This window comes from Amblyomma americanum, chromosome 3, assembly GCF_052857255.1.
Source record: "Amblyomma americanum isolate KBUSLIRL-KWMA chromosome 3, ASM5285725v1, whole genome shotgun sequence".
Classification (NCBI taxonomy): domain Eukaryota; kingdom Metazoa; phylum Arthropoda; class Arachnida; order Ixodida; family Ixodidae; genus Amblyomma; species Amblyomma americanum.
Genome location: NC_135499.1, coordinates 55,930,685 through 55,946,312, shown reverse-complemented (window position 1 = coordinate 55,946,312; position 15,628 = coordinate 55,930,685). Strand labels below are relative to the sequence as shown.

Below are 15,628 nucleotides of genomic sequence, written 5' to 3'. Positions count from 1 at the left end.
GCAGAAGCTGCGTTACACTCGCGCAAACAGCGCCACGACGAGAGTGCACGCATGTACTGCGGGGACATGAACCGCCTTTTTGAACGCGCAGATCCCGACTTGACGCAAGACAAGAAGCTTCGCCACCTCATGCGGGCTGTCAAACGAGAGATTTTCGCGGGACTCGCGCGCAGTCCTCCGCGCACTGTGGCAGAGTTTCTCATCGAGGCGGCTGCTACGGAGAAGACGCTGGCACAGCAAGCCCGCCACTACAATCCCGACGTCAACACCTTTTGGCCTGATCCCATCTCTTTGCCTCTCGGTAATGACGCGACGTTTCTACGCGAACTTATCCGGTCTCTCGTCAGAGAGGAACTTCAGTCCTTCCGGAAGCCGTCCGACACGCCATCTTTCCCGCCACTGAGTGAAGTCGTCCGGGTGCGCCTGGTAGCACAACAGCACCATATTTCTGAGGTCTGCGTCCGTGCTACGTCGGGCCTCTAGGTACGACGTCACTGTCGCGACTCCAGCAGTGCACGCGCCAGGCTCCCCTCTTGACCACGCTCGGCCAGCCTACCAGCGACCGTGAAAGGGGAAAGTGTGGCGTGCCCCGAAACGTCCGCCCCTCTGCTATCACTGTGGTGAGGCGGGTCTCCTCTACAGGCGTGCCCATACCGCCGTGCGGTTTTCGCGCCGGACGACCCAGAACCGGGAACGACCACATGAGATAGCATCTCACCTGTCGCCGCGCCAGAATCACATCACGTCAGGCCACCGGGAGGCTCGATCCCTGTCGCCGATGCGCTACCGTTCCCAAGCCCCCGTCAAGCTACAAAGTTGCTCCAGACGCCGTTCTCCGAGTCCACGCCGGGAAAACTGATTCTAGCGGCCTCTGGAAGCTGATGCCGGGACTTGTGCAGATACTCCTACGCCACGACCACGCGACAATGTTTCTCTGGGAGCGAGTAGCGACAGCATCTGATGCGCTACCTCAGATTTGTGCGTTACAATTCATGGAGTCGACGTGACTGCTTTGCTGGATACTGGTGCCGATTTTTCCGTCATGTGCCTTGCCCTTACCCTAGAGCTGAAAAAAGTTTTGACGCGGTGGTCAGGGCGTAGCATTCGCACTGCTGGGGTCACCTCATTATCCCTGCCGGCAAGTGCACAGCTCGTGTCGATATCCGTGGTTTTGTGTGCGTCGGCGAATTTGTGGTCCTCCGTGAGTGTTCGAGGGACTTGATCCTCGGTCTCCACTTTGTGCTGACGAACGGCGCTGCACGAAGCACAGGTCACGTTCTCGAGGAAACGGGCCGTGGCGCGCACTGACACAGATGATTAACGCTTCAATGCTCGGCGTCTTGTTGACGACGACGTCATGGTGCCACGCCGGTCCAGTGTGCTAGTTCTCGTGAGGAATGATTCAATCCATGACTGCGAGGGTATCGCTGATAGTCACCTGCCCTTGCTGCTCGAGAAGGGAGTAGCCGTCGCTCGCGGGCTCGTTCAACTACAAGGCGGTTGTGCTAGTGTGCTCCTTACATATTTTGCCAACGAGTTGCAGCACCTTGCCAAGGGCACGGCTGCCACCTTCCTGCATGACTTTGCTGTGTTGCCTCAAGTGTGCGCCCTGGGGACAAGCCCTCAAGACCAGGCCCCACCATGCCCTGCCCTTCCGTCCCTCAGAATCAATACGGACTTGGCGCCTGAGCAGACGACTGTTCTCTCGGCGCTTCTCACCGACTTCGCGGGTTGTTTTTCCACAAGCTCCAGGGTCGGTCGTACGCGTGTCGCGAAGCATCGCATCATCACCGATGAGACCGCACCACCCGTATGCCAGCGCCCACACCGCGTTTCCTCGACGGAACGCGAAATGCTCGCCGACGATGTCATTGAACCGTCGACAAGCCCATGGGCGTCACCAGTGGTCCTGGTCAAAAAGAAAGACAACGCCTTTTAGATTTTGTGTCGATCACCGTAAACTTAAGAACGTAACCAAAAAGGACGGTCCCCAGCACCTCCACCAGATTTGCCACGAATATTACGCGCCACAGTATCGGGCACAGAAGGACTGGTCCAGGCTGCCGAGCGGCCGCAAACAAGATGGCGAAGCGCTTCTACTTTCTCAATTTCTGAGCTGTATCAAATAAAAGGCCAGCGCGGTCCCAGTGCAGGCAACCGCCGAAGAGGAGAAAGGCGGTTGTGGCCAATGCGCGAGACCTGTCTGCGGAACCGCCTTCTCAACTAATTCGATGTCGCGCTGTCGCCGCCTTCATCGCCGCGTTGCCGCTGCCTCCTGGTCTTCGCCCAGAACTTACTAGCCCCCTATATATAGCCACATATATATTATGTGGGTACCGAAAAGGCTGCTAGGAAAAGAAACAGTAGGAGAATGTGCATCGCCCTCTTGCTTGCTTCTGGGCTTGCATAGTCTCAAAGTGCTCTGTAACGGTCGCACTGCACTTAGGCTTAACCGCAATGAAAATATTAAAAAGCGATCTACGTTTCATGCACCGAGCAGTGATTGTGATGAAGCGTACTCGCGTTCGCCTTGCGTTCAGATGCTGAAATGGCGAGCTGTTTAATTTGGCGGCGTGGTATGGGCAATGGCGTATAAGTGAGAAGCGTCTGTGCATTGCACGATAGGGTGCGTAGCAAGACTGCCGCCGTCAGAATTCAAGTCTGCGAGCGACGCGATCGAGTGTTGATGGAGCGTGTATTGCTTCGAGTGCATCTTAAACACTTGTAGCACGTCCTTGAACGCAGGGAAATAAATAGATCCTCTTCATGCAACTCTGGAGCTCTCTAAAATAAAACAAATAAACGAGGAAGACAGGGATTGCGAGCAGATTAAAGACACGGTTAGCGTTCGGAAGTATGTTTTTACGTATGAAATTGTAGACGCCGGTGCAAGTAAGATTTTGGCCGAACCTCTGACATTTTTTTATTTTTCGAAACTTGCCCGAGGGCGCTGTTTGTGATGAAATGGATCATGAAAAAAACCTCGCGCCGAGAAGCTCGAGCCTCGAACCGAACCGCCGAACTCTCGAATTCTTGCCCAGTGCTGATCAGCTGAGCCGTGAAATAGTTTCACTCTATTGCTTGGGGCAGACATAATGACAGTAGAAGTGCAGCGAGCGGATAGTTTGACCGCTCTTGAGCCCTCGAAAGAAGTTCGCTTTGGGACGGAATATGAACCATAGTGACTAGTGCGGCAAAACAGTGAAGCTGCTACTGAAGCCGCTGCTGAAGCTGCGCAGCCTGAGCAGCTTAAGCGTAAAGGCGAAGGTGTGCATCATTCCATTACGCAGTCCATATAATTTCGTTGGAGATAGTATACACGACTAAACGAAAATTTCGTGGTATACTGTACACGCATTGACAATTGAAAGTAAACTAAGCGTCAGACTCCTCTCTTCAATCCCCCCCTCCGTCCATGATCGAATCAGGCATTCGGGTATACTCCCTGTGGACGTTACACGAGCTGTGACGTACGCCCTAATCTCCGCCTACCTTGGCGTCGTTGTACAGCCAGCGTCTCTTCCCGTGTCGTTGCTAGCGTTTTCGTTCTCCGCCATTTGAACCGCGCCATATACACTGCCGCCTTTCCGTCGTTCTGGAAGATTGTATGTCGTCGTTGTTGCCCCGACGTTACCCCTAGCGCCCTCTCTCGGGCGGAGCAATTCTCTTCAGTTGACGATGACGGATGGTAGAGGGGTGGGAGGGCGGTCGGATAGAACTCTACTTCCTATTTTTTCTTCATTTTGTCGCTGCCATCGAAAACTCTTAGAAAAAGCGAGGAAAAAAAAAGAAGGGAAAAATTCGTCGCTGCGCTGGTGTGCGCGCACACGCATGATGGCGTACATAAGCAGCTGCAAGCGTGTCTTGCCCCGGGGCGATCTGCTCCAGATTTGGATTGATGACTAGCGCAGAAAGTGTCGAGCATATTTCTTTCCTCCCCGTGAACGTCACACCCGGAGACGGTGGCGGCCGGCTCGCGAGTGTCGCGCAACCTTCTCTAGCTTTTGCTTTCCGCGGGATCAGCAATTCTCCGTGCGGTGCTACTAGTGCTGCGTTCACTGTTTCTCGGCGCTCGCTTTTGGCACTGTTCTTCATGCTCAGACCACTGTTGAGAAGGCAAAGGACCGCTTACAATGTACTAAGGGCACCTCCACTTCTAGCTCTTGTCGCACTTGATGATTCATAACTATGGCGAAAGAGTTAAGCTGTCAAAGGAAAATTAACAGCAGCATTTAGCAGTAAACCTAAAGGAGTGTAGACAACAACATTTAACGGAATATAGAGCTCCTTGATGGCTTCGTACTGTTACAGGAAAGCGTATAGAGAGGTAATCTCGAAGGAATGCGGCACTTGAAATATATTGAGTCCAACGAACGCACTACCTAGCCGTGTCTCTGTCAGAGCCTGTGGCGAGCGGCATCAGCACGACCCGTGAGACTGGGCTCAGAAGAGGCTCTTCTGGCCTGCGTAAACGGGCTCACGCGTGGTACAGAAAACACTAGGCTACTGACAGCAGGTGCACCACGTGCATAAGCTGCTTTGATAGCGAGAGGAAAGGCACTGTGTGGTCCACATTTGTGATTAATTGCCCAAGTTCTGACCTGTAATAATCGAATTCTGAACCCAGACTTGTGCGTATACATGTTACGAGCTATTCAGTTATGCAACATCTATTGGGATTAATAAAGCGTGTTTCTACGGTATTTGACGCTTTGTGCAGTGTTTAAGGCGCAAAATAGTAGCGATCCGTTTGTTTCATACCTCGGATTTTTTAAAGGTAAAGTTGAAATGGGAATGCATCGTGTTCAGCCGCCAAAGGAGTCTAGAAAAACACTTCACGAAACTTGGCGAACCATATTTTACCTTCCATTTTTTACGCCGAGCGAGCTGAAATCACTGTGATCAAACAGTGTTGTCTGAGCAAAGACAGGTTCCGCACCTTGGCTAGGACGCGGGCTGTCGTAGATCTACACAAGTGCCGCCACTTTTTGCTTCCAAACGGCTGCGGCACTTGGGCGTCCTACAAGTGCTTGGTGTGCGGTTACTGCGGATTTTACAAATCATGCGTGGCGATAACGAGAACTTGTTCTCTTCTTGCCCTTTGTTGTCTTTGAGGCGGGAGGTAGAAGGGAGAGAGAGAATCAACATTTATTTGTAAAAAGGAGACCGCACGGGAGAATATTTTAACAGAGACGGCGCTTAATCCCTGCAGTGAAAGTAAATTCGAAGGGGCTTATTGGTACAGTCGTCAGCACACATGTATGAAGGGCTCAATCGCCGCCCTGTCGCCGAAAGGAAGGGAAATTTTAAAGCAGGCATATGGTTCTACAGACAGTGCTTGCACTCGAGCTAAGCTGCACAGACACACTGGTGATTGTACGGTATCAGCAATTGATGAGCTGCGTAAACGTGTCAGTTTTTTTTTTTGTTGCGCAGCACACCGCTCCAGCGCTCTAGAGACGAGTGTACCTGTGAAGCACAGTTTTAGAGAGCAGCTCTTATGCGGTCGTCCTTGAGTTTCGCGTCTTCGCCGTCGGCGTCACACCTCACCTACCACGGCGAGAGCGTAGGAATGGACAACCAGAAGGTGGCTGCCACGGGAAGATGGCAAGCAGCGTAACTCGCCAAGTACCAGCTGTGTGAGGTGGCGTGTGAAATGAAAATTGATAATTGGTTCGGGTAAAACGAGATGGCGCAGTATCTGTATTCACATCTCTGCGGACACCTGAACCACGCCGTAAGGGAAGGGATAAAGGAGGGAGTGAAAGAAGTGAGAGGTGCCGTAGTGGAGGGCTCCGGAATAATTTCGACCACCTGGGGATCTTTAACGTGCACTTACATCGCACAGCACACGGGCGCCTTAGCGTTTCGCCTCCATCGAAACGCAGCTAGCCGCCGCGGTCGGGTTCGAACCCGGGAACTCCCGATCAGTAGTCGAGCGCCCTAACCACTGAGCCACCGCGGCGGGTTGCGTGTGAACAGCTGCGCTCACATTTCGCATTCCCGACTATCGTAATTCGTCTGTCAGTTTTCCTTTAATTAAGTAAGTTCGGTTCAACTCAAAAGAGTAGGTGTCGAGATGAGGAAGGCGAGCATATTTTAATACTGTGCTATTCCGTGTCAGCTTACCTCTTTGGAGAGAGGCGGTGATAACCAGCACTGATTTTAAGCAAGCAAACACTTCGCTAGCGGCTAACACAGCTATTATTTGTAAACTTTGTCCAGCATTAGAGTCTCGCCCGTATGCTCACGCATTAATCTCTACGCGCGCGCGGGCGCACTCACGCGCACACGCACAAAACATACTCATGCTCGCGAGCGCGGGTAGGCGGACTCGCACAGCGCAGTTATCATACTTGCACCGTCCACGGCCCCTTCACGTCGAACGCACGCGAGAAGCTGAGCTCGGGCGGGAACTCAGAAATGTGCCGGCTTCCGAGGAGTTGGGCTTTTCCAATCGCCGTGTATTTGCATAGCACCGGAGCGACACCGTCCGCTTGCGGGCGCTTGATCCCGACGGGGGACAGAGGCGACAGCGCGGCGGCGTCTGGAGAGGGTGGCTTTGCCGCGCAGCGCTGGCGTCACGCGGCGGAGCAGGCGCGAGTGCTTTTGACAGCGCCGAGATTTCCTTTTCGTTGCCGAATAATGCGCGCCTTCTTCTTCGCGTTCCAACCTCGAAAAGCCGCCCACGCACAAGAAAGTGCGCGTGCGGTGGCTGCCGCATCTTGCGCTTGTGCGCTCGTTCGCGAGTTGGCGCGCTTAATTCGACGCCCGTTATGCTCTGCGCTGCCTGGTTCTCGGTTCGCGTTTCGTCGCAAGCGTGACGGTGACAGGTCTCATTTTAGTGGCTTTGTCGGAAGCGTGTGGCGGGGCCGAAACGGAGCGGAGATTTCCGTGTGCTTCCTCGCACAAGTCCTGCATTCGCCGATGCTGGCTTTGGGTGACCTTTCGAGCCGCCCCGAGCCCGCTTCTCTGTTTTCTTTTGCTTCGGCTGTTGGGACGAAAACGATACGGTTGGGCCTCGGCTGAACATTCCTTCCTCCGAATTCGTTCCAGTGTAGATCAGTCTGTCTGAAGTCTGATCTACACGCGTGAGCTATAATGGAGCAGGATCTATCACGAAACGCTTTGTCATACCTGGAAAGATGGTTGCCGCACGCTATTCGGGCATTAAAGGTCCTCTCGGAGACTGTTGATATTAGTTTGCTATCGCGCATGTCTCTCCGCGTGACCCACTACAGAAATGAGGCGTGAGCTTACCCTGTTCCGGCTCTTTTGTTCTAGTTCATTCAGCCCACGTCTGAGGCGCATAAAAATAAACTCAAAGGATGGTTACGACTGTGTAACACGAGATTGAGCGATAGCTGTTTAGGCGTTTAGTCACGTCACCACTGGTGTCGTGATGGACCCCTGCACTGGCAGGCGGCAGTTCTAAACAGAGCCACCCGGAGGCTTATGCGACCCAGGTTGACCGGCGCAACCGGCGCCGACGGCGACTACAACGCGAAACCCAGGGACGCGCGCCTAACAGCTGTCGCTGTAAAAGAAAACCTTGAAGAGGGATACTTTTCGACAGCTTCGGCTCAATATCATCACTTTTAAAATGGTGGCAGGTTAACACTGGTGACGCGCTGCGGGCTTCCACGAATTTTTTTCTTGAGGCTATACCCTTTTCTAACTTTCGCCTTGGTTTTCCTCCTATGTCAGGCGTTCCAGTGTTACCTGTTTATACAGTTTCCCGGTTCACATGTACAAGCATCGCTGGCATTATGCGGGAGTATCTTATGAAGCCGAGGCACAATTACTTCTAGGTTATGAAGGAAGCTTATTGCTAGCATAGTGGAGAGCGCAAACACACCAAATGCCCTGGTCGAAGAGTCCGTTACAATGAATCCATCTTGTACCATCGGAATCAAAGGCAGCTGACCATACAACTCGCCCTGAGTTCCGAACCTTGCTGCGCAGCATGCATAACCCACCTGACGATGCTGAGCGGCAAGGCTCGCAACTTGGAGCGGGGGTAGGATCAGAGAATTTGGACTCAAGTGTCGGTGTAATGAAAGGTTCGATTCAAAGATGTCTATGCTTTTGATTATGTTCTGCACCTTCCTTACGTTTCATTCGTTTAGCGCAAACGACATGCGTAGCCGTCATCCTCGTTGGTACTCACCTTAAATAGATCACATGTATCATTTGTTCTAACTGGGGCTTCCACGCGCAACACCCTCTGTGCCACCGCGTTTGTTGAGGTAAGTTTTCTGACATTACTTGTGCTGTTTTTTTTTTTCATTCAATCGTATTTAATTTCTGTGCCTTATTTGTAAGGGGGCCTCCTTATTCTGTTTGTCAACCTCACTTGTGGGCCCACCGTTGACATGAGGCCAGCACTGGCACGCGGCTCGCGTCCCGAACACTGCTCGAGGCCCTATGCTGCTTCTCCTGATCGGAGAGCGCGAAAGAGGCGCCCGCGATAGCAGCGGCATCGTGGATCGGACGTGGCTATCGCATTTCATCGAACCAGCGCGGCGGTCGACAAGGGCTAGGAGCGACGTCGCCTTCTCTCCCCCTTCCTGTGGCCGACGACGACAAGCGCGTGCACAGCTAGCGTCGTCCTCCAGCAGGGACCGACTGCGCTGATGTCCCCGTGTTCGATGCGCGCGGCATGCCGACGAGCGTGGGAGGCAGGCAGAGAGGGAGCTGCCGGGGAAAACTTCTGAGGGACCGCGGTGCGCGCGACGCGACACCCTGGGCTGCGCGGCATCCGAGAAGGCAGCCTCGGCGACGACATCCGCGTCACGTCGCGTTGGTTATGTGAGAGCGGCGTCGTGCTATTTCTTTCGTCGGCCGCCATTTTGAATAAGCGTGCGTGGACGTGCGCGCACGGTTTGTCAGTGGAGTCACGTCGCGCAGTTGTCGCCGGGCTCGCCCGTCGTCGTCTCTCCGCCGCAGGTTTGCTTCGCGATAATTTTGCTCATTTTTGTGCTTTATTGACCGCTTCTCTTTTTAAGGCCTTTCACGCGGAAGGTTGATCCGCGTCCGAGCTTCTCCGTCGCGGCAGTGGCTGACTCTCATCTGCCGCACGTCTTGTCTGCTCTCTCCGCAGCTGTCGTGGGAGCCCTTCCATCCCGGGAACAGGACGGACTCTCTACTGCTGGCGGTTTCGGCATGGCCAGGCTATCCCGTTGCTGGGCGTGGCCGACCACGTTGGCCACTTCGGGCTGCCGCCAGCGTCACCCTGCTGCGATGCGCTCAGGTTGGGTACCTGCCTTCTCCTTCGCTGGCCGCGCCTGTTTCGTCTTTTAAGAGCGTTAGCTCTTATTCATCACGTGTCTCGATTTCTTGGGGTCTGCGACCATTCGGCGGGAAATATTCCAAGTCCAAGGAATCCAAGATGGCGGCCCTCATATTAAATCGATATAGCAGGCCGATTGGTGATTGCTTAGTCAGGTCACTTATTTTGGGGCCCCATAATTGACTAATCACGTGAATATGTCTAATCGCTTATAACTCAGTAATTAATGAGGTCATCATAAAACGAATTAGATATTTGGAATCCTCTAGATGAGTAGAAGACGTTAGACCCCAATGTTAACTAATGAAGTTTATATCTAGTAGTGGTTAGGCTTGCATTTAATTGCTGATAATTATATACCGATGACGTCATGATCTGAATAATGGCATATTCGTAACGGGCTCGACGAGTATAACATGTTAGACCAAATATCGGCTAATTAGATTAATATTTAGTTATTGTTATGGCGGCCGTGACGTCAGCATTTGGCAGCTCACAATTTCATACCTCATGGCGACCGGGCACCTCCAAATGTTCCCCCAAAAAGTCCAAAACTTCTCGTTCCAAATTGGTCAAAAATATCCAACCTCAAGGAGGTAGGCGCCCGCTCGCCGTGAGGTATAGAAAAGTAGCCTAGTCACGTGGTATTACATCGCATGGACGTTAGATTGCGCTACCAAACAGCTAACGCTCGTTACTTCAACGTCTTCCACACGGTGGCGGCATATTTTTTTCTTTGTACAGGCTACAAATCAAACGATTGTTTAAATGTCACGTTCGAACTTGGAGTTACGCTTAGTGTTTCGGGTCGATCGAACGAAGCCGCGAATCAATTGCTCGATGGAAATCAATCAATAAATCAACCAATTAATCAACTGAGTAAATTCATCAGTCAGTCGAACAATGCAAAGTTGTTTTCTTGTTTACTTACATATTTATCGCTCAGTGTAATACTTCGCAGCTGTTTGTTTTTCGTTTATGGTGATCAATTTTCGCTGATCTCCGTATTTATACGGTTTCAACGCCTATGCCAGCCCTCTTGTTAGTGTGTTTTACCGTTTTTACTTGTTTGAAGTTTTATACCCGCCACGGCCCTTTACACACTAGGTTCAGGTCGCTTTTAGCCTCAATTTTGCGCCCTCCTCCGTAATTTTTTACCTTGTGAGGTAACTACAATGATTCCCGGCGATCGCGCAGCATCCCATAATCTTCCACTCCTTCCTTCGGCCTATTTATATGCCTTGTTCCGAAATTAAATTGCAGTTAGCCAGCGCTCGTGTGCATTTTTCTTCCTTGTTCCACGCGATGCTTCTTTCCGTAAATCGGTTTTGCTTTGAGGAAATGAAAGGTGCAGTACCGGGCCGTGAGGAAGGGAGAAAGATGGGAATGAAAGAGGGAAGAAGAGGAAAGAGATGTCGTAGTGGAGGTCTCCGGAATAATTTCTACCACGTGGGGATCTTTAACGTTCACCAACATCGCATCATCGCACACGGGCGCCTTTTTGCGTTTCGCCTCCACAGAAACGCGGCCGCTGTGGTCGGGTTTTAAGGGACAACCTAGGTTAGGTTAGGTTAGGTTAGGTTAGCCTCATGAGGGAAGTTATAAAGTGAAGGAAAGAATGTGGGCGGACAGGAGCAGTCGTCAAAGCCGCCAGCCTACTGCCTACGTGTGCAGCATTTCGGAGCGTGGAAAGCGTTCCTGTGGAAACATAGCCCGGTGTTAAATGGATATTACTGGAAGTTCTTTTTTGTGCGAAAGCATTAGATAGCTATGTGTCGCCGGAAGTGTCCGCAAAATGTGTCGCCGGAAGTTGGTTCCCTGTGACGTCACTAGGTATGTGACGTCATGGATTATATAACGTAATGAGTCATGTAAATCACGAGACATTGTAATAAAATTAAGAAAATAAAATTGGGGTCTGAATGGGAATCGAATCCGGGCCTCTGGCGTGCGAGACGGGGACGGGGCCACTCCACCATTACACTTCTTTTTTTCTTTATTGCAAAGAAATAGTGCCGAAAAGAAAAATCTAAGCACGCTTACGCCACAAAACACCAGACCACCATACCCCTGCACGACCCCGCCTTCCAAAAAATCAAAAGTCTGGGAGGCACACACATGCATCCAGATAGGGCAGCCAGCTAGGCGGCTCTTGCAGGGCAGCATACCAAAGCGCATTGCTCACGAAACAAAAATTTCGACGACCGTGGGGATTCGGCGTGGCGGTCCGTCATGCGGCTCTGCCAGAGACTAAAGTCCCAGCAACATAAAGAGAATATGTGGCTCAACACAGTTTTTCTCCGCAGGCAAAAAACGGATACTGTAGGGTGTGATGTCAGTGTCCTTGTTCGACGTTTGAAGCTGAATAAAGGCGAGTATAGAGAATGAACAGTTCTAAAAAACTTATCTTCGAAATATGTACATAGGACTACATGAGAAATTATGAGCATGTTAATTACATATGTTGCAATCAAGTGAGTACGAAATTTTCTCAGTTTCCGGTAAATTTCCCTCATGCTTGGTGTGCAGTCGTAGCGCCATCATGCGACACCCATTAAACCCATCCCCCCCTCCCCCCTTGCAATCTACGGCGCTGGCCCAGCAGATGGCGCAGGTGGCGGACCGCTCGCAGCGTTCGCATTTCCGCACCTCGTGCACCTCGTAATTTTTCTTTCAGGTTGAGGTGGTTGTTTACTACAGGCCATACTAGCCTCGCTGTTGGTCCCTGCAGTTTCTACGGCGAGGCGCGCATTTGTTGCTTGAGTTAACATCATGTCACTACAGTCGGATACAAGTCAAGAAAAAGTGTATTTTCCCCGCCAAAGTGGATAGTCTCCTCCATGCATTGTCTAGTATAGTCCCCTTCCTGTATTGTCACGCCACTCCCTGCGTTGTCACGCGACTCACGCTAGCGGGTTGATGAGAATCGGCCGACGCCATTAGCTGGAAGGGGGTCCTTTGACGGATAAAAGGCGTCCTTTTCTTGACTTGTATCTGACTAGTATACCAGTTTATTTGTCTTTACGTGCATTAGTTACTGGTATCGAAGACCGTGCTCGTTGGCGCCGCAGGCCACGTTAGCGAGAAGACTCGTTGCCATATGCGGTTATGCTCACTCTAGTTAGGTGCTAAGAGGAATAACTGTGATATGCTCGGATTCTGCTCATAAAGGGTAGTTTACTCGCGCCATGCATGCAGAGCAGTTTTGAATATCGACAAAACTTACAGCGGCCGGCAATCGGTGGTCGGTCGTGGCAGCAGCAAAATTTCTCACGGCAAGATGACTGCCCATCACGACAGCAAAGAACTGCGTGCTTTTTATCGAGAATATATGCACATTTTGCTGCCACACAAACACCGACATAGCCAGAAAAAGCGACAAAACTGATTTCCACAAACAACACCTATTCGATGGAGTTGTCCTCAGTGCTGCTTAAATTTTGGGAGGCTGGATTGGCTTTCTGTATGGACTTTTTGCATGATCACGTGCATACATTTCTGCATTTAGTGCGTGTCACTGAAGAAAAACAAACAAACAAAAGAGGCACGATAGGGGAGAGCGCCGGAAAATTACCGGGGCTAAACAACTTGCATGCAAGTAATCCCAAAGCATTGGAGTTCTTTTCCAATTACATTATATATTTCTATTCTATTCTTACTCCTTTCCAATTTCATCGTTCTTTTTCAATTTCATCATAAATTTATTTCTATTCTATTTCAATTCGTGTCTAATTCTATTTGAATTTAATTCCAATTCTATTCCAAATCTGTTTAACTCTATTCTATTGTTTTGTAGTTGAAGCACTTGTAAGTAATAGCACTCACTATTACCGGTTAATAGTCCATTTTTCCCGCCCTTGATGACGTCAGACCGTTTCGTCCAATAGCGAGTTTTGTAACGCCACCACTTCTGGGCCGTGACAAGTTTTCGGTTCGATGAGCCGTTTAGTGCTTTCGCATTAATACAAATGATTAGTTAGTGGCTCTTAATCGGTAATTTCCCTGTTCGAGTGCCTCAGAGGAATATGCATTGTTACGATACTTCCATTTATGATGGCGAACCACAGGTTTGCTCACTTTCGAAAGCATCAGCTCTATTAACTTTGACAGCTTGAAGCTCACTTCGCGCATCTAAACTGATTCTCTCTAATGGAAAGTGATTCTGCCTCGATCTTCTCTCAGGTCAGCCGACCGCGGCGGCCGCATTTAGGCTAGGGCGGAGTATGCGGAGTCAGCCCGAAGCGCTGCACTATATGCAGTGCACCGTAGCTCATTGCCTGCACTGCTACACAAAAATTGATTGATGCAAAGGATTTAATTTAATCTTCCTCCGCCTGCGCAGGTGCGCGAATTCCGGACGTCGGCAGTGGCCTTCGGAGAGAGCAGTGTGTTCAGCGTGTCCGTCTCCGGCAGCGCTCCCCTGTCCGTGGCCGTCACCTTTCACGACGGCGTCCAGAGGCGATGGGTCACGGCCCACCAGTCGCGGACGTTTCGGTTCAACCGCCTCTACCCCCAGACTGGCTCCTTCCACGTGACACTCAAGTGAGCACATTACTATCGCAGAGCTGCTAGGTACCACCTGCTGCGAAACTTTCCAAGACAAAGGCCGCGTGATTACCAGCCGTGCAGGACCCGCAGCAAGCGACTTCAGCGCCGCTGAGCGACGCTGCTGTCACTGGCTGCGGGTCCTGCACGGCTGCAATCCACCTTTTTCATAAGATGTGGCGCCCTGTGGGGAGAGGCGAAAAATTCGTCTGCTACTGGTTGAAAACAAACGCATGTTAGAGACGCAGGCTCTGTCCGGTTCCACGAAGCACCAACTGGGCCTGTCAAGTGGCGAGTGTGTACTTGATAGCTGCTGCCATCTGTCGCATGCGCCGGTCGCTAACATGCAGGGCGCATGCGCAGTAGGAGTTGATAGTTTGTTTTCAACCAGTGGAGCTGGAGGGAGAGAGGCGCGCATGCGCAGAGCAGCCATGTAACAAAGACATATTACCTGCACGACTAAATTACCGTGGTCCTCAAAAGCAACATGCTTCAAACCTATCCTGAGAGGCTTTGCAGTTGGGATATACGTCGCAGTCGAAACGCAAAAGGCGCCTGTGTGCTGTGCGATGCCAGTGAACGTTACAGATCCCGAGGTGGTCGAAATTATACCGGAGGCCTCCACTACGGCACCTCTCTCTTCCTTTATTCTTTCACTCCCTCCTTCATCCCTTCCCTTACGGGGCGGTTTGGGTGTCCACCGACTTATGTGAGACAGTTACGGCGCCATTCCCTTTGCTCAGAAAACCAATCTTCATCCTTCGACTTATGTGAGACAGATACTGCGCCATTTCCTTTTCCCCAAAACCAATTAAAAAAAATTCTTCGATCGGGAACCGCTTATCGTGTACTGTGCGATGTCAGTGCATGTTAAAGATCCCCAGGCGGTCGAAATTATTCCGGAGCCCTCCACTACGGCACCTTTCTTCCTTTCTTCTCTCACTCCCTCCTTTATCCCTTTCCGTACGGCGCGGTTCAGGTGTTTGCCGAGATAAGTGGAACAGTTACTGCGTCATTTCCTTTCCCCGGAACCCAATTCTCAATTTTCTCATCGCTTATCGACGGTTATCTGCGACTCGAAACCAAGGGTCTTTTTTCATTTTTTTATTTTGCCTCATGTGTCGCGGAGCTTCTTTTTCGCACACTACTAATAAAAAATTACGTCCGGCTACCTCTTTCTTATATACTACCTCTTTCTTATATAGGGGGGAGAAAATAAAAGCCTTGCATGTGAAGCACATACATTCCCTGTAATTTGTGCTCGCATTTTTCTTAAAACGTATTGATGTTTAGAGCAAAGTACGGTGATTTTGCTGTCATATTCTTTTGCGGCAAGCTGCGCTAAGCCTTAATGCGCACGCATCGCGGTCTCAATCGCGTTTTTGTCCGAAAAAGAAGTGCTAAACTGTTAATGAATTACAGCCGGTACTTCACAGCACAATAGTTGTTTTCTTATCGTTTTTTCTTGTTTTTTGCGGATAAGGTGGTCTTATTTCTTGACAATTGGCAGCTGCATTCACAGCCTGTTGGAACAATTTTAGAAGGTCGTGGTTCATTTCGTTTTTTGCTACTGCCGGACAGCAGGGAACTGACTCCTTGCCACTCACTGTTTCGTTAAGCGTTGGCGATACTTACACAGCATTACATAAGCTCGTAAACAAATCGCAGCGATATGAAACTGCGTGTACTTACTTAACCCTAACCTTTGCAGCTCACATTCGGCACCCATTGAAGCTAGTAGTACTTGTTAATGCAGTTGCGCTGCTGCCGGCCGTTTCAGTTGCACGAAGA

At 50.8% G+C, this 15,628-nt stretch overlaps 1 protein-coding gene and 1 non-coding gene across 2 annotated transcripts in view; one reads left to right on the top strand and one right to left on the bottom strand.

The window, feature by feature from the left end:
* Positions 1-66: 66 nt before the first annotated feature.
* The window catches only part of LOC144123740 (uncharacterized), a 189,058-nt gene continuing 173,496 nt past the window's right edge, over positions 67-15,628 (top strand). Inside the window, exons 1-4 of the mRNA XM_077656508.1 lie at positions 67-417; positions 1,544-1,753; positions 9,104-9,253; positions 13,635-13,834. Of these exons, the coding sequence (XP_077512634.1) occupies positions 67-417; positions 1,544-1,753; positions 9,104-9,253; positions 13,635-13,834 (911 nt within the window). The remainder of the gene's footprint in view (positions 418-1,543; positions 1,754-9,103; positions 9,254-13,634; positions 13,835-15,628) is intronic.
* On the bottom strand, positions 5,894-5,965 carry TRNAS-ACU (transfer RNA serine (anticodon ACU)). The gene has a single exon. It is a non-coding gene; the product is annotated as a tRNA-Ser (tRNA).